The 17,200-nt window shown below is 35.0% G+C and overlaps 1 protein-coding gene across 1 annotated transcript in view; it reads left to right on the plus strand.

The window, feature by feature from the left end:
• Positions 1 to 4,677: 4,677 nt before the first annotated feature.
• The window catches only part of cacna1fa (calcium channel, voltage-dependent, L type, alpha 1F subunit a), a 33,684-nt gene continuing 21,161 nt past the window's right edge, over positions 4,678 to 17,200 (plus strand). The window contains exons 1-16 of the mRNA XM_032546882.1: positions 4,678 to 4,779; positions 8,614 to 8,753; positions 8,833 to 8,978; positions 10,073 to 10,225; positions 10,308 to 10,504; positions 11,584 to 11,687; positions 11,803 to 11,945; positions 12,485 to 12,553; positions 12,634 to 12,697; positions 12,782 to 12,808; positions 13,373 to 13,533; positions 14,466 to 14,691; positions 14,774 to 14,981; positions 16,040 to 16,160; positions 16,259 to 16,331; positions 16,458 to 16,521. Of these exons, the coding sequence (XP_032402773.1) occupies positions 4,723 to 4,779; positions 8,614 to 8,753; positions 8,833 to 8,978; positions 10,073 to 10,225; positions 10,308 to 10,504; positions 11,584 to 11,687; positions 11,803 to 11,945; positions 12,485 to 12,553; positions 12,634 to 12,697; positions 12,782 to 12,808; positions 13,373 to 13,533; positions 14,466 to 14,691; positions 14,774 to 14,981; positions 16,040 to 16,160; positions 16,259 to 16,331; positions 16,458 to 16,521 (1,953 nt within the window). The 5' untranslated portion in view covers positions 4,678 to 4,722. The remainder of the gene's footprint in view (positions 4,780 to 8,613; positions 8,754 to 8,832; positions 8,979 to 10,072; positions 10,226 to 10,307; positions 10,505 to 11,583; positions 11,688 to 11,802; positions 11,946 to 12,484; positions 12,554 to 12,633; positions 12,698 to 12,781; positions 12,809 to 13,372; positions 13,534 to 14,465; positions 14,692 to 14,773; positions 14,982 to 16,039; positions 16,161 to 16,258; positions 16,332 to 16,457; positions 16,522 to 17,200) is intronic.

The following is a 17,200-nucleotide window of genomic DNA, read 5'->3' on the forward strand; positions in this document are numbered from 1 at the left end:
CGACGGCTATCCTCACTGCCGGGAAATTGTTCAAAGGAAAGGGCTGAAGTGGAACAAGTGTGTACAAAGTTAAAAAGAAAACTAAACTGGGTTTATGTAAGGGAAATGTTTTTAATGAATAGATCTTAAACATAACTGCTGGTGGAGACAAACAAACCGGTTCTTTGCTATTTCTGTGACTGACATGGTTGTGAATTTAATCTAAAACTGAGCAGTAAGTACCGGAGCAACGTTTTAGAAAAATGTACTTTTAGGAGTATTTTTGTTATGCTGTACTCTTTACTTTTGAAGTGTTGCTACTTTTACTTGAGTAAAATTTCACTGAATGAAGAACAAACATGTTTTAACCAAAGGTTCACCAGCTGTAGACACACCTGAAGGTTTTGTTACAGTTTCATAAGTTTTATATTGAAAGAAACTGATTTTGGAAAAATTATATTTTGCCTTAATTTGTTATTTGTAATTATTTATACAAATTATTGCCATTTTTATCCCTAAAATACAAAAATTTACATTTAATTTTATATATTTGTCTGATTATGTAATTTTAAAATATTAAATAATTGATGTTTTGATCAGTTACTTGGCACTCGAGTCACCTTATCAAATCCTTTTTTTACTCTTACTTGAGTAATTATTTGAACATTTACTTTTTACTTTAGCTTGAATAAAATATGTTGAAATATAATTTCCTGGGTACTTTGATTTCAGCCTTGCCGTTCAATAAAATACTTAATTTTTAAGCATTCCAAATATTATATCTGCATTTATAATTGATTATTGTAATTCAGAGCTAAACAATGAGCTAAACTTAAATAGAAATGTGATTCATTATGTCAATTTTTGCTATTATCTGTGAAGATGCGCCCCCTGCCGTCTCTTCCGGTGTACTGCGCAGACGTGCTTCTGAAAACAGTTTTCTGCTGGTTCCATCAAACTTCTCCATCTGGACAGTTTTGTTTCCTTTCATAATTGTGATTTTGCTGCTGAATCTCGTTCGTCCTCTTCCTCCTGCGCCCTGACAGATTTCCTCCGTCATCCTTTTAACCGGCTCAGCCTCTCTAATCCCGGCCGGCTCACCACCGCCTCTCCTGCACCGTGACGCGCCGGAGTAAAACTGTTTTATATCTCATTTGGTTTGCGCGACAGGTTGCTAAAGGGTGGAGTTAATTTTATCCTTTTTCGGCCAGAACTTTGCACGTTATAAAATGTGCCAGCCTTGATTTTTTTAAAACCTCTTGAAGGTTTTTTCTTCTTCTAAAGAAGAACAAAAACAACAACAACAACAACAAAAAACCCATTATATATCTGTGATCCTTTACGCATCACAGATATATAAAAGAGTTGATGGTGCGTTATTTTAGGTGACTGCCTGCTGTGAAGCTGCGGAAATGGAAGGAGCAAAAAAAGGTAAAACTTACTCACTTTATCGTCCTGCAATAGTTGTTTATTTTCGTACAGTGTTTCTTTAGTCCTCCGATATTTTCATGATGTATTTCTGGTCATAGATGAGAACTTACTTCAACCCATCATTTCTGAAAAAGCTTTCTACGTTTTACTGTTACTACTGTTATTATTTTTCTTTAAAAAGCACAGACTTCCCAGTGTAAAAAAGAAAACTTACAGTGTTTTTAACACCAGCAGTGTAAAAAAAAATAAATAAAAAATATCGTCTTTAATTTACGGTAAATACCGGCAGCTGTATTTTACCGTAAATTAGAATTTCACAGGTAAAAATCAGTCCAACCGTAAATTACCGTAAATTAGAGACGTTTTTGTTTGTCCCTTCTTTTTTAAAGTGCAGGTGAATTTATCTCAGTGCAACACCTTTGCTAACAGGTGTTCATGGGTCTACCTGGGGACAGTGCTGCGCTAAGGGCCATATAAAGAAGTAGGTCACAGCTGGTCTTATCGTGTGAGACCCGCAGGACTCAGCATCTCTTTCCTGCAAGCACATCTTTTCTTAATTGTGTTAGATAAGAACGGTGTGATGTCCAGGATGCCATCAAACATCCCACTTTTATGCTTTTTTTCTAAATATAATTGAATCTAAGATATCTAATGTTAAAAGTGTGCTAAACTTTACACAAACTTTTTGATGAAAGTATTCAGTGGACAACATTTTATTTCCCCTCGAATTAAAAACGCAAAAATATTGTTGTAAATTCTTTTTCTTTTACCTGCACAATAATAAATAAAAATGTAATATTTTACATTTGCCTTAATGTTTACAATTTTGTAACTTTTTGGACTTAGGACTTTCCAATTTTTAAGTCTATTAAATGGTTTTAGTTTATTCCCAGCAACAAAAACAAGACTTTTCTTTTACAGCTTTTGCTGGTTTGGGCCAAATGTAATGAATGGATGTGCCAAAGTCGGTTTTTAAAAACATGCTGGATGTTTGTGGCACAATGATGATGTAATTTTTAAATATTAAATGATTAATGTTTGATCAGTTACTACTCAGAACCTGAGTAGACTTTCTACAAAATACTTTTTTTACTCAAGTAATTTTTTGGATGGCTACTTCTTACTTTTACTTGAGTAAAAATATGTCGAAGTACTTTTACTTGAATGCAATTTCTGGGTACTCTACCCACCTCTAATAGCTTTGTAAATAAAACTGTAAACTTTGTCTCCTTAGTGAGGAACCTTCATTAGAAATTACACAGTGATACGTTCTGCACAATTAATTTGTTATAAATCAAAAGTCAATATTATTTGTGTAGATAGATAGATAGCATTTATTGTCATTGAACAGAATTCAACGAAATTTCCATTGCAGCTCCCGTGCAAAAGGTCAAATATATACAGTATAAATAAGCAAACACACAATAATAATAATAACAATATATACAACTAAATTAACTAAAGGCACTCAACCACACCAAAGAAGTAGCAGCAGGTCCAATTATGGCAAAGTACAGATAATGTGACAGTGCAAAGTGCAGAACAATATGGCTGTGTGGGGGTGGGGGATATGTATGTGTGACTGCGAGGTTATGATATGTGTGGGAGGGGGGGGGCGGCAGGGAGTGTGTGTCGTATTTTCAGCAACAAGGCAATTCAATGTGATTTGTTTCTGGCTGAAAGGTGCTTTATAAATAAAGTTGCCTTGATTTACATAATTACAAAACAACAGAAAAAAAAAAATTCTGTCGTACCTCTTAACAAAAAAAAAAAAAGATATTGCAGTGGCAAAGTAAGAAAAAACAATGACAAGTTGGAAAACAACCAACATCTTGACTTGGTTATTTTTACTGAATCTGTTTTACAGTTCTCTATTTTAATGTGCTGCGATGTTTTTCACTCCCAGATTGTTTAAATTGTGTCCAGATGTTTTTGGTTGAGTCTCATCAGGCAATAACAAAACTTCCCTCATGAAAACTTTTTTAATATGACTTCATTCTGATCTTTTGCTTGTTTTACTTTTGTATGTACAGATGCCCCGCCTGTGGGCGATGCGGGCAAATCAGACACCCTGGGGTCAACTGGCTCGGCCAGAAAAAGGGGTGGGGGCGCCAAGAAGGCCATGCAGGCCAACAAGTCTGCCCTGAGGGCCCCCAGAGCGCTCTGCTGCCTCACATTGAGCAACCCAATCCGCATGGCAGCCCTGGCCCTGGTGGAGTGGAAATATCCTTTATTTCCTCCTGTGCATGTCTTTATTCGTGTCACGTTTGCATGAATAATTCTTATTAATGTGTTTTTGGTGCAGAAGTATTTCTGCCTTTTGGAAGTTTTCTAATTATAGATTTTTTTTCAGTCTTTAACAAAGACAAGACAGCAGTCAAACCACTTCAAATTCTTAACTACAAGACGCAAACTCCATTATTTGGCTCACATTTTTAAAAAGTCTTACACTTACAGTTTGGTCCAAATGGTCCAAGACAAATTCACATACCTGTGCAGAAGAAAAACAAAACTTGTGAATATTTGTTCATCACTCAACAGTTAAACCGTCACAGATTCAGATATAGAGATTAAATTCTACAAGTCACAAAATATAAAAGTTCTTCTCCAAACATTTTGCTCCACTCAGTCCTGAACCTTTGGGACAAAACTAATTCAAACACGGCGTAATTTCTGCTAAAGGAAAAAGTTCAGTGTCTGAGTTGAAAGTTTGCAAGGAAAACTCAGAAAAGTTCTTTTCTCCAAAATTTCTGAGTTTTTTTCTGGCAAATGTTTAACCTTTGGAACTGAGAAATGTTGTTGACTTTTGTACAAAATTTGTGATTAAACTCAACCTAGCAAATTCTCAACTTTTGAAACAAAAATTTCCTCGCTTTTTTCTAGAAAATGGCTGAGATTAATCTCAAAATTTCAGAGATTTTTTAAAATTATTTTTAGCAAATTTTAAATTTTTATTTTTGAAACTTAGAAATTTCAGTTTTTTGTTTTTTTTTTTAGAAAACTTATTGGGCAGCATTTTTTGATGCAAACTGACTCCTATTTTGTTTTCTATTAACAATGGTCCTAATAAGCCAACGTATGTATTAACATTTTTACACAGACATTTTTTATATATTTTTTTCTTTAATGTCTTTTTATGTGCCATATCTTTGCACCATTTGTTGCACTGACAATTATTCTGTTGTAAACATGTAAAGCAGATAATATGTTTTGGCACTGGGTTGCAGATTTATTCTCGCTAAAACCTTAACTCTGTTCTCCAAGCCTTTTGATATCTTCATTCTTTTAGCTATTTTTGCCAACTGTGTGGCCATGGGGGTCACAAAGCCATATCCAGATGATGATTCCAACCACACCAACCACCAGCTGGTAAGTAAGACTGCAACTGACAATTATTTTAAAAGTCGATTATACTGTCAATTATTCAGACAATCCGATAAAAATTGGCAAATTCTACAGATTTTTCAGTGAACCTCTTAAGTTTTTTTATATATTAGAGATAGATCAAATGACGCAAATATACAGATAATTCAACCATTTTTAAACACAAAATAAATATTTAATTGCTTAAAATTTAATAATAGTGCATTCCTTTAGCTAAACCGTTGCCACTTAAGGAGTTTTGGGTAAAACATATTTACCGGCAAAGGTGTTTTTATATTAAATTCTAATTATGCATACATATTTATACACTTTTTTGAATTACTATACTGAATATGTTGGGTTTTCAGCAAATTACCTTTTTTGAATCTGAATACTCCAGTTAATGATTAATCAATTGTTGTTTTAGTTGATTATTTCAATAATCAATTAATTGCTTCAGTGCTACTGGTGAGTATCTTTTAATAATTTTTTGAGTGAAAACATATTTTTTGGTACAGTCTCTTGCAAAACTATGTTATACTTTTGTCACATTTCAAACACATTTATATTTGTTGGAATTTTATATCGTCAACTTTCTAACATAAATGTAATTTATTTTGACAGAAGAAGATTTCGGCAAAATGTAAAGAAGTTTAAAGAGTATGAAAACCTTTACTAACAACCAGATATGTTGGAGACAAATTGGCTCAAAAACAATGAAAGATCATGTTTTGTTGGCTTTTATAGACAGAAAACACGAGAAATGACATAAATCATTTTAACATTTTCACAAAACACGATCAGCCAATTTTTATCCTTACAGTAATTGACAATCTGTTCAGTCTGTGATTGTAGCTATTAGCAGTTAGCAGCAGTTAGCAGGTGTAAAATTAAACATAGCTAAAATGCAGAACATTAATATTGATAACAAAACACCACAAAATTACTCATAAAAGACTGAATATGATTACATTTGTCTAAAATAGGTCAAATTATAATATTTGTAAAGAGAACATGGAGCTGACCCTAATATGTACCATCGTTACTAACGGCAACAGAAAAGGGGGGAGGAGTTGTCAGTTACTGGTTACTATGGTAACCACCAACTGCCACGAGCAGCGCAACGGAACTTAACACGCTAATAAATGTCTGGAGAAACAACTTCTTTACTAAACAAAATCAATTCAAAGAATAAATAAGCAAAATTTGACAAACCTCACATCTATAATAATGTTAAAATAAAACCCTGTTACAGATTCATTGAATTCAACGCAAATAAAACCCATAAAAATACAGAGAATGGCCTTTTATACACGATGTTTGACAAACTGCTTCGGGAAAAAGGTGATTTTCAACATACAGCAAGATGGACTATGTAATAGAAATGTTAAAAATCACTTTTAAGTTTGTGAAAAGCATAAAATGCAATATTCTTCTGAAGAACAGTGAGTCGGCATGCAGTTTAACCAGGAAGTGAGTATTCACGTGGAGGTAATGGTGTTAGAGATGCACTGTGACCTTCACTGGAGAAGCTTGTCAAAGCTCATGACTTACTTAAACTCCAACCATCTGCTTCGTCTCTACTCCTCCCATCTCAATGTCCATCCTTATTCCTCTGTAATGGTAGTTTTTTTCACTAAAAGACCTGAAATTAACTCTAACTATGTAGAAAGAAACCAATCAGCCTGACTAAATAATTGATTAAAATATTTATGTTATCCATAGAAGAAATATTGCTAATATCATATTGTAGGAGCAGTCATTTTACAGTGTGAAAATTGTAAAATAAATATTCAAAATTAGGGCTACAACTAACGATTATTTTAGTTATCGATTATTCTGACGATTAATCGATTAATCAGGCAACAAAATTGGCAAAGTTTGCTGATTTTTTATTTAACCACTTATGTGTTTTTACACAATATTAGAAATACATAAAAATCCAAATAAACAAATAATTGAATCCATTTTTAAATAAGAAAATTAATATTTTATTACCTAAAATGTAATAACAGAATTTATTTAGTGTATGCTTGAACATTTGAAGCAAAGCATAATAAAAATACAGTGTAGAGCTACTCTGTTATTTTTTTTGTTTTTTTGGCTTAATGCAAGTATTTTTTTTTGTTTATTTGTTTTTGCAGAATTTGAAAGTGGTAAATATAAAACTACGCCACTCCAGGAGTTCTAGGAAAAACATGTTTAAGTTTTTTTTATCTTAAATGCCAAATGCATATATTTTTTTTGTTAAATTTTGTCTTAATTATTATGTTATTCTTTCAGCTAAAAGTCGTTGGTTTGAGTCTGTATCCTCCATTTAACGATTAATCGATTACTAAATCAGTTGACGATTATTTTCAATAATTTATTAATCACGATTAATCCGATTAATTGTTTGAGCCCTGTTCAAAATACAAGCTGGAAGTGCAGTTTGAGTGTTTTTAAAGCATCACACACACACACATGTACAAGTACATACCAACAGCAGAATGAATGTTTGTTGATCCCTTTATTGGATTTCACAGATGAGTTAAGCTGACTGTATAAGATCTGTCACAGGGATTTATTATGTCTTACTCTTCTTTTTTATGTATAAACAGGTTTTAGAGAAGGCTTTTCAAGCATTAAACTTGTTCTGTTATGTTAAACTACACCACTGCTGCAGGGTAACTGTGTCAGTTTGAGGTGAAGTCCAAGCGGCATTAATTAGAAGCATTAACCTGAAAGTTCACAGCAAAGCGAAGTGGGGTCAGCGTGTTTTAGGCTGCAGGTTAGCAGGTTAGAAAACCATTCCAGCTCCAGCATTAAGCGATCTTCTCTTGGCCAAAGGAGGTTGTTTTACCATCAGGTACAAATCTTCTCTTAATGGTGGAGATTTTAAAAATTTAAGTGTTTTCTCAGTGTCCCTGCTGCACTGTTTCTGCTAGTCAGAGCCAAAATAGGAAGAAATGGTCATATTTAATTTGTGCTTTGCAATTCAAATAAATTAAACCATAGAAATGTTTGTCTTGTTTAGATGGGCTTGGCACATCTCATTGAGAGCTGAGTGAATTTTCACCAAAAAACCCGGAAATTCTGAGATTAATTTCAGAAATTTTAGTTTAAAAAATTACATTTTCAGTTTCAAAAGTTGAAAATTGTCAACTTTAAAACTCTGAAATTTCTACGTTTCTTTATAGACAATTTGTGAGATTCAACTGAAAACTTCTGAGTTTTTTCAAGTAAATGTTCAACTTTTCAAACTCAAAAATTTCCCAGTTTTTTCTAGGAATTTTCTGACAGTCAAATATTTAACAGTTTTCTTCTAGCGAACTTTCAACTTTATGAGCTTGGAAATTTCTTAGTTTTTTCATAAAAATTTCTGAGATTAATCTAAAAATTTCAGATTTTTTTCTAGCAAAGTTTCAACTTTAGGAACTCAGAAATTTTCAAGTGTTTGTCTGAAAATTTCTGACATTAATCAAAAAACCTTTTGAGTTTTCTGTAGCAAATATTTGACTTTTCAAGCTCAGAAATGTTCTTGTTTTTTCTAGAAACTTTCTGAGATTATCCAAAAGTTTTCTGAGTATTTTGGCTGAAATGTACTCCTTTTTTTCTATCTGCAACGGCCCTAGTATGTATCCCATTCACCAACAACATGCTGGCTAATGTTAAAACAACAAAATTCATGTGGGTAACCATGGCAACCAGTGACAATTTAAAGGCCGCCCGACTCTTTCCGCTGTCACGTTGCGCACGCATCCGCCATGTTTACAAACAAATAATCCCTCTATACAACAAAGTACCAAAGTGGTGACGCATTTTCACACTGATCCGCCAAACCTGTGCTCTGATTTTAAGGAACAAGTTGAATACGTCTTCCTCGTCATCTTCACCATCGAGACCTTCACCAAGATCCTTGCCTACGGTTTAGTGATGCACCCCAGCGCCTACATACGCAGCGGTTGGAACCTGCTGGATTTTATCATCGTCATCGTCGGGTATCTCAAAATTTACCGTCGGAAGCTATCGCTCGTCAATAAAACCTACGGAGCAACATTGATGCCGTCCTCTGTGCAGGTTGTTCAGTGTGATGGCGGAGGGAATGACGGACCATAAGCCTGGCGAGGCCCACCATGCTGCAGGAAAACCCGGAGGCCTGGATGTTAAAGCTCTCAGAGCTTTCAGGGTGCTGCGACCTCTTCGGCTCGTATCCGGCGTGCCAAGTACGTACATATTTGTTTTATATTTATATATTTTCTCAGTTGGCTTTTGTTTCTGTTTGTCGTTTAGTAACTGGAGCCTCAGAAAGTTAGTGGGAAGATGAGAAAAAAAAGCAAAATTAAAAAATGTATTGCATAAACTTATTAGAATTTTCTTTTTTTTTTAAATAAAATATGATTTGTTTTTTAATCACTACTACAGAGGCCAAGAGCGGACATTTTAGGGAGTTAATCTTGACAACAAAATGTTTTGTTTTCATTGTTTGCCAAGAAATGCCTGCCGTTGTGAATTCAAAGGATGTTTGTTTTCTTGAGATGAACTTAAAGAAAACAGGAAAACGATCAGAGAAAGTATATGTGAAAGTTAAAATAACTTAATGAAATGTTACGTGCCATATTCATCTTTCTGACTGGTTGCCAGAAAAACTTACCAAACTGATTTGTTCTTCAAAATAACACCGTAAGCATGGAATTAACAAGTATGGAGTTAAATTGGGGTCATAAAGTTTGTTGAAATGAAAAAAAAAAATAACAAAAAAAAAAATTCAACTGAAAAATTCTTTTGAAACTGAAAATAGTTTGAAACTGAAAAATAATTTTTAAATTGAGAAAAATGTCCAAAACTACTTTTCAAATCCACATTTTTTTTCAGTTTAAAATCTTTTCTTTTTTTTTTTTTAACAAGCTTAATCGCCCCAATTTAGCTCCGAAGACATGCTTTTTGAAAAGACCTAAAGGAACTGAGTGGCAGCGCTGCTGTAGAGGACAACGCTGCAAAATACCTAAATACTGTAGAGATGATATAAAATTTGATCTGTGATTAAAATAAAATATCACATATTACCTTAACAGAGACAAATTATTTTACCAGGTAATCCATAATGACATGAGGAAGACCTTATTGTCCTGGTAATAAAATACTCCACTACGACCCTCATGGCTAACTAGAATCATAAGAAATTAGGTTAGCATTTACGCTAAACGAAAGTAATAATTATTGAATAGTGAATAAAAACATTCTAAAAGTTGATGTTTACATATTTAGTAGGTTTGCAGGACAGGTTTAGAAACCCTGGATGATCATTTTGTCCTGTCAGGTTTACAGATTGTGTTGAACTCCATCATGAAGGCCATGGTCCCACTGCTGCACATCGGCATGCTCGTCATGTTCGTCATCATAATCTACGCCATCATCGGCTTGGAGCTTTTCCTCGGCAGGATGCACAAGACGTGCTTCGACACCAGCACGGGTCGGTCCGTTGTCTGGGCTTCCCAGAACGGCCTTGATGTTCTGCTTTCATCCTCCTCCTCATGTTCTTCTGTCTCATGCAGGCCTCATGGTGGAGGACGATCCGTCCCCGTGTGCTTTTGCGGGAGTCGGACGTTTTTGTGTCACCAATGGCACCGAATGCAAAGGGAAGTGGGAGGGTCCGAATGGCGGCATCACAAACTTTGACAACATTTTCTTTGCCATGCTCACAGTTTTCCAGTGCATCACTATGGAGGGCTGGACAGATGTTCTCTACTGGGTAAAAAAACACATTCATGCACAACTCCCACGCTTCAGGTCAACGGTTTTTATGTCACTAGGTTGGTATGGAAGAAGATTAGTGTCACTGAAATTTTTCTTTAAAAAGTCAAAGTCCCCCCTCATAATTCTAACTTTAATCTAAGAATTCTAATTTTAGAAGATTAATGTCATAATTATGAGAAAAAAGTAAAAATTCTGAGATTAATGTCATAATTCTGTGGAAAAAGTCTGAATCCTTTTTTTTAATTATTTTTGGTGGCCCTGATCCTCTTCCATAGGTTGGATACTACGTAGTTATTTTTGCGTAATTTTGCACAAATACCAATTTTCCAAGAAAGAGAAATTATCCATTCTATTTTTACTAAAGTTTTCAGTTTTTATTTAAATGAAAATAATTTTTAAAAAAGAAATAAAATGGTTCTCTAAACATTGTAACAAATTTCCTATTGTAGATAATTATCAGCAATTATGCTTTTGTGGCAATAAAGGAGGACATGAATTTAGCGAGCATCAATGATTTTTTAAATAATAATAATAATTGTCCAAAGGTTTTTATATGAACACTGCAAAACCACAAAATCTTGCCAAGTATTTTTGGTCTGGTTTCTAGTGCAAATATTTTTAATGCACTTGGAAAAAAATACAGAACTAATTTAAAAGCAGCTTTTCAAAAAGACATATGAGCTTGAATTTAAGTCAATAATTCCTTAATATTGATGAAAACGTTCTAGTTCTGCCTGCAGATTATTTCACATATAACAAGGGAAAAATATCTTGCTGCAAGTGAAATAATCTGCCAATGGAACTGGTTCTTTTTTAATAATATTAATAAATGATTGGCCTAATACTAGCTCCTATGTCTTGCTAAAAAAGTTACTTGTTTTATTTCTACTGTACTAAGATATTTGCAATATAAACTACATGAAAAATACTTGGTAAAATTTTGTGTTTTTGTAGTGAGATTATGTTGGTGAAATACACAGATGGCTTTATTTGAACTTTTATGCATCTTTATGGGGGTTGCATGTTATATTTGGATGTTTTATAAATATGTGCTTTGTCTTTATTTCTGCACAGATGAATGATGCCATCGGCTTCGACATTCCCTGGGTCTACTTTGTTTCTTTAGTCATTTTCGGATCATTTTTCATCATCAACCTTGTATTGGGTGTGTTGAGCGGGTGGGTAGTTTCTGTCTCGCTGACTTCCACTTTTCTCTCAATCTCACACTTTCTGAACACAGATAAAGCTCTCGTATCATGTTGTGGTAAACTTTCAAGTGTTTATCTTTTACAGCGAGTTCTCCAAAGAAAGAGAGAAGGCTGTTGCGCGTGGAGAGCTGCAGAAAGCTCAGGAGAGCAAGCAGATGGAGGAGGACATGATCGGATACATGGACTGGCTTATAGAAGCCGAGGATGTGGACGAAGAAGGAAACAAACGTTAGCCTAAAGTGTTTCTATGGAAGAGGGCTGGTGCCACTAAAAAGAAAAAAAAAAAAGAATTCTGAAAAAGTGCAGGTTTACAAATCATACGACAAGGAAGAAACAGTTATATGATTATTTTCACGTACTAACAATATAACTGACACAAACCTAAGAATGTTTGGTTATTTATTTTGATTTTGTCATAGATTAACAAAAAATTTAAATTTTGAGATTAATTAAATTAAAAATTCTGAAGGAAAAATAGAAGTCAGTTTAAAGTCTCTATACTCTACGATAAAAGCGAAAAAGTCAGAATTTTGATTAAAAAAAAGGTAATTATTTAGAGGAAAAATAGTCCGAATTCGGAGAAAAAGGTGATTATTTTGAGGAAAAAGGTGAGAATTCTGAGAAAAAAAGTCAAAATTCTGGGATCAAAGTCAGAATTAAATTTTTTTTTTTTGGTGGCCCTAATCCTCTTTGTAGTTTTCCCACCAAACACACACCTTATTGAATTTCAGCGTCCCATAAAAAAAATCTCTTTTACATGTCTGAAGGTGCTGCAATTGCAAAGAAAAAGATGATGAAGAAATTTGGTTGGTACAAACACAGCGAGGACGGAGGAGGTATGAAAGCCATGAGTTTCTTTTCTGTTTATTTTATTTGCTGCTGCTACAGTTTGCAGACTATTTTGTATGTTTAACAGAGTCTGACTCTGACGACGATATCGCTTATCTTGATGATGATAATGGCTTCTGTGCTTCACTCATGTAAGGCAACAGAGGAGAGACAAATTTCAGTAATTAATCATTTAATTATTGTGCTAAAGTGAGCGCCATTTTCTCTTTTTTAAGGGCGAAGATGATGGCTAACAGCTTCTGGTGAGACAATCTTTTTTAGTAAAAACCTGAGAGCAGCACACACATTCATTGAACTTCTTAGTTAGCACTAACCGGAAAACATGGAAAAATAAAATCAGATGTAATAGTTCAGTGGTGTGTTTGACTCACTGTTTTAGGATCAGATACAAAAGAAAACTTTTTAATTAGGTCATTTTTTTAGTAGATTTATTTAAAATCGTTGTGAATGTTCGATTTATATTATCTCTGTATAGATACCAAAATATTTAGCATTTTCTTTATTGTATGATCACAGTGTTTTTATTTTTTGATCATTATAGCAACTCAGCCTCTGACGGCTAGCTAAGAAAAGTTGCTAAGTAACCGTTCTTTGGTTACCTAGCAACAGCTCGTTGAGTAACTGCAGTTTAAGATTCCGCCACTTTGCCTCATAACTGCCACGAGTTTTTCAGATATTTAAAACAAAAAACCGTTCGATATTATCGATGTCGACTGATATGAAATGTTTATATTGTAATTATGTTTTTCAGCCATTTTGTCCAGCCTCAGTGTTAAGTTAACACACAGGCTGTATTTGTCCTTTAGTGACCAGTTGTGCCAGCTGAACCACACAATGAGAAAAAACTGCCGGGTTGCAGTGAAGACCACAAACTTCTACTGGTTGGTGTTGCTGCTGGTGTTCCTCAACACGGTGGCCAGCGCCTCGGAGCATTACGGACAGCCGAAATGGCTCACAGAAATGCAGGGTAATTAAAAAGAAAGAAAAAAACACTTTACTTCTGCCAGATTTTTATGACTCACTGGAGTTTTGCACTACAAAAACACAAAATCTTACCAAGTATTTTCAGTTTAGTTTCAAGACAAACTTGAGACTACTTTGTTTCTAGAAAAACCCATTTTTAGAAGAATATACTCCCTTAATATTGATTATTTCACTTAAAACATTTCCCCATATTTTAAGCGAAATTATCTGCCAGTGGAACTAGAACCATCTAATCAATAATGAGTTATTGACTTAGAATAAGCTCCTCTATCTTGTTATTTGCAGCAGAAACTAGACCAAAATACTTGGTAAGACTGTGTTTTTGTGGTGAATGCTTTTTGTCATATTAGTCAGAAAATTTTATGTATTTTGTTGAGATTTTATGATCAACATGAAGTAGGAAAAATGTGTGAAATCCAACGAAGACAGTTTTTTTTAATACAAATAAATGTTTGATAAGTCAACATCCAACATCCTGTAGCAGCAATTTTTCCTGCACTACAGCTGTAAGTCTTTTGGGTTATATTTCTAGCACGTTACACATGAAAAACTGAAATATTTGCCGATATTTGTTTGCAAACAAGCTGAAGTTCAGTGACATTGAAAAGAAAGTCTGTGAACATTTATTTCCTAGTTTTGTGAGATTCTAATTCTTATTTAGGTCTGGGGTTTGACTAGACCATTCTTACTAAGTATTATTATTTGTTAATCCCAATAAAACACGTTGACGTTTGTGGTTTGATCAATATTAAGGAATAATTTACTTTAAACAAGTTCCTATATCTTGCTGAAAAGTTACTTGTAAGTGAGTTTTGTCTTATTTCATGAAAGATGTTAAGACTAGAACCAGACCAAACATACCTGGTCAGATTTTGTGTTTTTGCAGTGATTGATTGATCTTCTCCGTTCCCTCAGAGCGAGCCAATAAGATCCTGCTGCTGCTCTTCACCTTGGAGATGCTGATGAAGATGTACGCCTTCGGTCTTCAGATCTACTTCATGGCCCTGTTCAACCGCTTCGACTGTTTCGTGGTGTGTGGCGGCATTCTCGAAACGCTGCTTGTAGAGATGGATGTCATCCCACCCATCGGCATCTCCGTACTGCGCTGCATCCGGCTGCTCAGGATTTTCAAGATGACCCGGTAAGCAGTACCAGAAAGAACCAGATATTCAGATCAAACTTTGCTTCCTGCATGCATCCCATCCTCTTTTCTCCGTCTTTAGGCACTGGGCTGCTCTCTCTGATCTGGTCACCTCACTGCTCAACTCCATGAAAGCTATCTGCTCCCTTCTGCTGCTGCTCTTCCTCTTCCTCATCATCTTCGCCCTGCTGGGGATGCAGCTGTTTGGAGGGAAGTTCAACTTTGACGATACTCAGATGAAGAGAAGCACGTTTGACTCCTTCCCTCAGGCTCTGTTAACATGTTTCCAGGTGATTTACATCTATCTGGTGATATTCTCTATGGTAGAAGTTAGGGAAGTTACCAATTAATGAATTAATTGTATCAATCAGCTAACGAGTTAATAAGCGACCATTTTCTTAAAAATCTGAGTTTCCTCTTTAATCAAGAGGGATGACCGTCTTTCCATAACACAAGTTTTTTTTATAGCTGTTTTTCATATCACATTCACACTGAATTTAAAAAAACAGAAAAACCTATTACATTTTACTACTATTTTATATCAACTGTTTTACTGACATGAATAAACTGATTTCTATTTATGCTAGACAATGTCTGCACATCTTCAGAAAGATACATGAATTTTCTTTCAGAGGCTTTTCAAATCCTTCAGCAAGGGGTTTTGAACACTCCCCTAAAATGGTTCTATTTTATTATACATTTTTTATGATGAAATATAAAAAGGCAGGACCCTCTTGGGATGCTGTGTAGAAAAACAGAAGATGAAAATAATAAAACGTGAAACATTTACAAAAAGATGTTATACAATGAAGAAATGTTAAAACTTGACACAATAAAGGTTATTAAGTCACAACAGCCTCAAAAAGCAACCTTGCTTATTAAGATGTTTTTTTCATATTACATGTTAACTGCTCTGCTTTTCTGTCCCTCGTCTTCGTAGCACATCAATAACTTTTGAAAGAAAAGTTGTTGTTGCTCAGTCTTGCAGTTCGGCTGAATGAGAGCGATTAAAGTGAAACTTAATAAGGGTGTCGAGTGTTTATATTTCAAAATAGAACCGCATAAAGTGCATTTTGCATCCCACATCGGACTCTGGACCGTTTCTTTTTCTCATTTTGATTTGGCGTGCCGCCATCTTTGTTTCTATATCAACGGTTCCGTCCTCTTAAGGACGTCCAACGGCGCCTTCTGCTGGATGGGGTCCGAACTACAACACTAAAAAAAGTCTAATCGGGAGTTATTAGTTCATCTTTTCGAACTAATTAAAATAAAAAACAATAGTCAACATCCCTACTCGAAGTTCTCCTTTTTGTCCGGTTGGGTTTCGATGTGTGCCTGTCTGTCGCAGATTCTCACCGGAGAGGACTGGAACGCCGTGATGTATGACGGCATCATGGCGTACGGCGGGCCGATCTTCCCTAACATGGTGGTTTGCATTTACTTCGTCATCCTCTTTGTCTGTGGTAACTGTATCCTTTTTCCTCTAAAACAACTTTGAATCCCAGTTCTGTGTGAATGTCGTCCCATGAAGAAACAAACAAATCCAACTCCTTGACACTGGGATCAGACATCCTGCTAAACGTCTTCTTGGCTATCGCTGTGGATAACTTGGCAAGCGGCGGTGGAAAGAAAGCAGTAGAGTAAGTCGTAGTAATCATCAACCTCAGACAATTATAAAACATTTGTATTTTCCTGTAGTTGTGCTTTGGTCACTAAGCACAACTACACAATCCGAGCCAAACTGTGATGCTTTCTTTTTTATTCAGGGAGAAAAAGGAAGAAGAAGAGGATTGGGATGAGGATGAAGAGAAAGAGGATGAAGATGCAGGGGTAGCGCATGTTTACGTTTTTCTATATGTTAACATCAATACAGGATGTTTGACAAAGCTGAAATGCAACTCAGGTAGGGCAAACCTCCAACAAACAAACAAACAAACAAACAAACAAACGGTATATAAGATGCAATAGTTACCTGAAACATTTGGTAAGCCATTTTTGCCTAGATAAAGGCAAACTACTTACTTAATTTAAAACTAGAGAAAATCAGATCTGTGATGAGCGGCTCTTAAGATAGGAAGAGCAGGTCCTTGAAGTTTTGACAGAGCGGTGGATCCATAAATCTTGTCATTGATGTTTGTATGGGCTTAATTTATTTGTTACATACATTGTAAGTGGTAACTTTTACTGGGATGTTGTTTGTTGTGTATAAAGTGAAAAACTTAATAGGCCTAAACATGTTAAAACACTAAAGGGAAATATTTTGCAAAATTCAGTTTGTATTTCCATTTGGGTCTCAACTGCTTCTAAAAACAAGCCAAGTGTTCAAAATAATCCACCTAGATGTTTTTTTCAGTAAGTTCATGCTTTTTGGTGTCTGGAAAATGAGCTGTTCCAAAAACCTCCAGACTTTCGACAGGCACTGCACCGTTACCTAGCAACCCAAGCAGAGCTCCAGCATGTTTGGTCAGCTTCCTTTATCGCTGTACAATGGCTGCTGGACCTAACCTGA

The sequence above is a fragment of the Xiphophorus hellerii genome, chromosome 1, assembly GCF_003331165.1.
Source record: "Xiphophorus hellerii strain 12219 chromosome 1, Xiphophorus_hellerii-4.1, whole genome shotgun sequence".
Taxonomy (NCBI): Eukaryota; Metazoa; Chordata; class Actinopteri; order Cyprinodontiformes; family Poeciliidae; genus Xiphophorus; species Xiphophorus hellerii.